Source organism: Leucopleurus acutus (genome assembly GCF_964270905.1).
Source record: "Leucopleurus acutus genome assembly, chromosome: 14".
NCBI lineage: Eukaryota > Metazoa > Chordata > Mammalia > Artiodactyla > Delphinidae > Leucopleurus > Leucopleurus acutus.
The window spans coordinates 10,730,889-10,736,939 of record NC_139156.1 but is presented as its reverse complement, the minus strand read 5'-3'; the positions used below and the strand labels follow the sequence as shown (position 1 = coordinate 10,736,939).

Sequence of the window (6,051 nt, the reverse complement as noted above, 5' to 3'; positions counted from 1 at the left end):
AAACGAGCTGGTCTCACTAACTTGTCTATAGATGTTTCTGACGTCAAATGATGGCTAAGTGTCCATAGAGCTGTGCCCTTGTAAACATCACAGTATTAAGGATGATAACGGCCAACATGACTGAATGTGCCACACACTGATAATTGGTCCTGAACTGCCCCTGGGAAACCCCACCTTTCATTTACACATCCCTAAACAGTTTCCCCCGTGACAAGTGACCTTTATGAAGGTGGCTGATCGATAGACTGCATCCTTCTGGTGACTTGAGATGGCAACTGCAGACTCATTAAAAGTCAGCAAGTTCGTGGAAGCTGAAGCTCCTGAAAGGTCACCAGCAGTGATGCAGTGTCAAAGCATCCGCCTAGCATGGCTCAGCCCCAGAGCCCAGCACCACACGGCTGCTCCCACTCTCTCTGCCTCTCTAGTGCAAGTCCGACTAGAGTTATGTTAGTCAAATAAAATAGGGAGTTACTGATTAAATATCCCAACAACATTTTAGTGTGTGTGTATTCAGTGGTGCGATAGCATAAAATGATTTACATAATATAAATGAGACAAAGGGAATAGCATTACTTTTATGAACACAGCAATTCTTTATGGCCCTCCCATCACTGGGGAGATTTATGCTTTAAGGTCTAATCTATACTTTATAACTCAATAAAGCCATGTAAATTAAGCCTGGATCACAAAGCTTTTTTTTTTTTTTTTGCAGATACCAATCTTCACGGCTGGCCATAAATTAGATTCTGGTTAACGGTACACTTAAAATCCACATCAGAGATTTTCCCAAAAAGGAAAATTGGATAAAAGAATAAAATAATCAATGGTGAATACTTTTCATAAGTAAATCAGGATACCCAAAGGCCTGACGTGCACCATTTGGTCCTCACTGGGGCAACATTTTCAAGCCAGCAAAGAACATCAGAGAATCTGCAGAATAACCCTGGAATCAAACCTCACTTTCTAGACTTGCTAAGCTCCTAATTACTTTTTAAGAGGAGCTGTCGTGTGTGTGTGTGTGTGTGTGTGTGTGTGTGTGTGTGTGTGTGTGTGTGTATGTGTGTGTTGGTGAAGATAAAATGAATACTCCAGGCTATTAGGGTAGAAAAATTTTTGTAATGAATTTCATTTTCTTTTTTGTGCTGCCTTGGAGAAAACAGCCATGTAAATTAAACATTTTGAAGATCCAATTACCTTAAAAAAAAAAAAAAAAAACCTCTAAAAGAGCCTGCAAGACCAAATTTTAGTAACTCAATAATTTGGGATGGCTCTTCTACATTTGAACACCACAAGCCAACAATATATTATAAAATTTCGCAGGTCGTCAGCAATGTAAAAGTTGAGAAAGCATGTTAAAAACACACATGTGCACCCAAAACTTAAAAAAAAAGCCCACTTTATTTTGCCTTTCCTTTTGGTTGAATATCATTAACATGATTTTATTTTATTTAAGATAAAAATATGAAAATACCATTTACTAAGCAAGGGAATGATCTGTTCTAAATCATTAGTAATTATAAAGAGTACACATATTTCATTATGCAAGACTGGCTATAACTTCGTTTCGCAGCCCATCCATTAATGAGAACTATTGGCTGTACATATTAGCAGCTGTGTTCAACAAATGATTCATATTTAAAAACTCATTTTCACTTCTCAGAAGCACTTTGGAAGTGACTGCTTTGTTTATGCTGGAAACTGTTGCTGGTTTGTGTCTCTGAGTGTTTCAGACAGACTCACCAGGCTGAGCGGGCATACGGAACCATGTGTTAGGTGCGCTTGAAGGATTCCAGATTTTCTCCCAATCAGGCAATTAAAAAGCCACTGGGAGTCTCGAGCTCTAGCTGGCAGCCAAGCGTACGAGCTCTGCGATCAGCGGCCGCCATCGACGTTGCTTCGCTTCTTCTGGGCTCATCTGCGCCACTCGCTCGCCACACACTCCGCAGTCCTAAGCCGCTATCATGGTAAAGCTTGCAAAGGCCGGTAAAAATCAAGGTGACCCCAAGAAAATGGCTCCTCCCCCAAAGGAGGTAGAAGAAGATAGTGAAGATGAGGAAATGTCAGAAGATGAAGAGGATGATAGCAGTGGAGAAGAGAAAAAAGGCAAAAAGGCTACCACAACTCCAGCAAAGAAGATGATGGTTTCCCCAACAAAAAAGGTTGCAGTTGCCACACCGGCAAAGAAAGCAGTTGTCACCCCTGGCAAAAAGACAGCCGCTACGCCAGCCAAGAAGACAGTTACACCTGCCAAAGCAGTAGCAACACCTGGCAAAAAGGGAGCCACACCAGGCAAAGCATTGGTAGCAACCCCTGGTAAGAAGGGAGCAGCCGCTCCAGCCAAGGGAGCAAAGAACGGCAAGAATGCCAAGAAGGAAGACAGTGATGAGGAAGATGAAGATGACAGTGAAGAGGAGGAGGAGGAGGATGAAGAGGAGGATGAGGATGAATTCGAGCCTGCGGTGATGAAAGCAACTGCTGCTCCTGCCTCGGATGACGAGGATGAGGATGACGAGGATGACGGTGAAGACGACGATGAGGATGACGAGGATGATGAGGATGACTCAGAAGAAGAAGCTATGGAGACTGCAGCAGCCAAAGGAAAGAAAGGTCCAGCAAAAGCTGCTCCTGTGAAGGCAAAGAGCACTGCTGAAGATGAAGATGAGGAAGATGACGAGGAGGACGAGGAGGAGGATGAGGACGAGGAGGAGGACGAGGACGAGGAGGACGAGGACGAGGAGGACGAGGAGGAGGAAGAACTTGTCAAAGAAGCACCTGGAAAGCGAAAGAAGGAAATGGCCAAACAAAAAGCAGCTCCCGAAGCCAAGAAACAGAAAGTGGAAGCCACAGAACCAACTACATCTTTCAATCTCTTTGTTGGAAACCTGAACTTCAGTAAATCTGCTCCTGAATTGAAAACGGGTATCAGTGACCTTTTTGCAAAAAATGATCTTGCAGTTGTTGATGTCAGAATTGGTGTGTCTAGGAAGTTTGGCTATGTGGATTTTGAATCTGCTGAAGACCTGGAAAAAGCCTTGGAACTCACTGGTTTAAAAGTCTTTGGCAATGAAATTAAACTAGAAAAACCAAAGGGAAAAGACAGTAAGAAAGAACGAGATGCGAGAACACTTTTGGCTAAAAATCTTCCTTATAAAGTTACTCAGGAAGAATTAAAAGAAGTGTTCGAAGATGCTGTGGAGATCAGATTAGTCAGCAAGGATGGAAAGAGTAAAGGGATTGCTTATATTGAATTTAAGACAGAAGCTGATGCAGAGAAAACCTTGGAAGAAAAGCAGGGAACAGAGATAGATGGGCGATCCATTTCCCTGTACTATGCCGGAGAGAAAAGTCAAGGTCAAGACCATAGAGGTGGAAAGAATAGCACTTGGACTGGTGAATCAAAAACCCTGGTTTTAAGCAACCTCTCCTATAGTGCAACGGAAGAAACTCTTCAGGAAGTATTTGAGAAGGCAACGTTTATCAAAGTGCCCCAGAACCAAAGTGGCAAATCTAAAGGGTATGCATTTATAGAATTTGCATCATTTGAAGATGCTAAAGAAGCTTTAAATTCATGTAATAAAAGGGAAATTGAGGGCAGAGCCATCAGGCTGGAGTTGCAAGGACCCAGGGGACAACCTAATGCAAGAAGCCAGCCATCCAAAACTCTGTTTGTCAAAGGTCTGTCTGAGGATACTACAGAAGAGACATTAAAGGAGTCGTTTGACGGCTCTGTTCGTGCAAGGATAGTCACTGACCAGGAGACTGGATCCTCTAAGGGGTTTGGTTTTGTAGACTTCAACAGCGAGGAAGAGGCCAAAGCTGCCAAGGAGGCCATGGAAGATGGTGAAATCGATGGAAACAAAGTTACTTTGGACTGGGCCAAGCCTAAGGGTGAAGGTGGCTTCGGTGGCCGAGGAGGAGGCCGAGGTGGCGGCCGAGGTGGATTTGGAGGCCGAGGCCGGGGAGGCTTTGGAGGGCGAGGAGGCTTCCGAGGAGGCAGAGGAGGAGGAGGAGGAGACCACAAGCCACAAGGAAAGAAGACGAAGTTCGAATAGTTTCTTCTATCCCTGTCTTCCCCTCTTCCATTTGAAAGAAAGGACTCTGAGGTTTTTACTCTGTTACCTGCTCAATGACAGAGCCTTCTGAGGACATTCCAAGACAGTATACAGCCCTGTGGTCTACTTGGAAATCCGTATAGATAACATTTCAAGGGAGATAACCCTGTTGGTGTTGACTGGATATTCGTATAAACTTTTTAAAGAGATGAGTGATAGAGCTAACCCTTATCTGTAAGTTTTGAATTTATATTGTTTCCTCCCATGTACAAAACCATTTTTTTCCTACGGAGTTTTTTGGTTTTGTTTTTGTTTTTTTGCGTTGGTGGGTTATAAAGGAAAGCAGAATGTTTTATCATGAGTTTTGCTTTAGCAACTTTGGGACAAATTAAAAGTCCTAAACTCTGAAAAAAAAAAAAAAAGCCACTGGAACCTCCCTTTGCTCTGTATCAATAGAAGTAGAATGGAAACCAGAACTCAGCCATTATGGGCTGATTATATATATTCCCCGCCCAATTCATTTGTTGAAGCCCTAACCACCAGTATTTCAGCATGTCATTGTATTGGGAGATGGGGTCTTTCAAGAGTTAATTAAGTTAAAATGAAACCATTACGGTGGGCTCTGCTCTAATCCTACTGGTGTTTTTATGAGAAGAGATTAAGACATGGACACACACGCACACAGGAAAGACCGCAGTGAGAAGGCAGCTGTCTACAAGTCAAAGAGAGAGGCCTCAGGAGAAATCAAACCTGCCAACACCTCGATCTTAAATTCCAGCCTCCAGAACTATGAGAAGATAAATTATTTTGGTTTAGGTCACCCAATCTGTGGTATTTTATTCTTCCCCTTGGCAAACTAAAACATCAGATAGATCTAGAGTTAAGCTGATGATTCTCAAAACGTGGTGAGAATGTCAGTGTCAGCTACGTCCCCATCACCCTAATGGAGAGCCATCTTCTGTGAGTAATGATTTCACCGAGAATGTTCCTTAATATTTTGAGAGATGATATGGGACCCGGGTTATTATAGCAACTTGTTAAGCACTTGATTAATAATGATAGCAATAATCATCACCAGCACTTACTGGGAGTTTATTATGTCCCAGGATCTGTACTGCACACACCATGTGCATTATCTGATCACCATCACCACAATCGTATTAAGCAGATTTTATTGTTATTGTTATTCCAGTTTTATAGACAAGGCTTGTATCTTGCCCATAGTTCCATAACCAGAAACCCAGACTTAGATATAGGTAGCTCAACTCAGGGGTTTATGTTCTTAATTTTTGTTTTATATTCACTGGTAATGTCAGTGACCTTAAAATGAAAGTCTGAAAATGAATTAACACTCCTATTTTTTCCTCCAAATGAATTTCTGTTATTATAGGGAAATCCATCCTCTTCTGAGCAGGACCTGTCTTCTCCTGTCCACACCACCTCCTCCACGAAGCCTTCCAGACCCACCCCAGCCCTAAGGACTCTGTTGTGCGTCTTTACTCCTACATTGTTTATTGTCTCTCTGACCGTATTGATTATGTTCTCATGAGACCCTGTCATATTTTACCAACTTTTATTCAAGACATGGGTGTGGGTATTATGTAATAGGCACTCACTGTGATTTCAATTCTTATTTTAAAAAATTTATTTTATTTATTTTGTGGCTGTGTTGGGTCTTCGTTGCTGCGCATGGGCTTTTCTCTGGTTGCGGCGAGCAGGGTCTACTCTTCCTTGCGGTGCGCGGGCTTCTCATCACGGTGGCGTCTCTTGTTGTGGAGCACGGTCTCTAGGCACATGGGCTTCAGTAGTTGTGGCACACAGGCTCGGTAGTTGTGGCGCGTAGGCTGAGTTGCTCCGCGGCATGTGGGATCTTCCCGGACCAGGGCTCGAACCCATGTCCCCTGCATTGGCAGGCAGATTCTTAACCACTGCGCCACCAGGGAAGCCCGTGACTTTCACTTCTTCATACAAGACAGGGTGGGGCGACAAGCTGGTTTGT

The 6,051-nt window shown here is 43.2% G+C and overlaps 1 protein-coding gene across 1 annotated transcript; it reads left to right on the top strand.

Annotated features, from left to right (window-relative positions):
* The first annotated feature begins 1,836 nt into the window (after positions 1-1,836).
* Positions 1,837-4,277, top strand: LOC309971393 (nucleolin-like). The gene has a single exon (XM_082854376.1). The coding sequence runs from the start codon at positions 1,962-1,964 to the stop codon at positions 4,050-4,052; it is 2,091 nt and encodes a 696-aa protein (XP_082710502.1). The 5' UTR covers positions 1,837-1,961; the 3' UTR covers positions 4,053-4,277.
* The last annotated feature ends 1,774 nt before the right edge of the window (positions 4,278-6,051 follow it).

Excerpts from the sequence above, each read along its gene's own strand:
- LOC309971393 (XM_082854376.1), top strand. The coding sequence starts at position 1,962 with ATGGTAAAGCTTGCAAAGGCCGGTAAAAATCAAGGTGACCCCAAGAAA.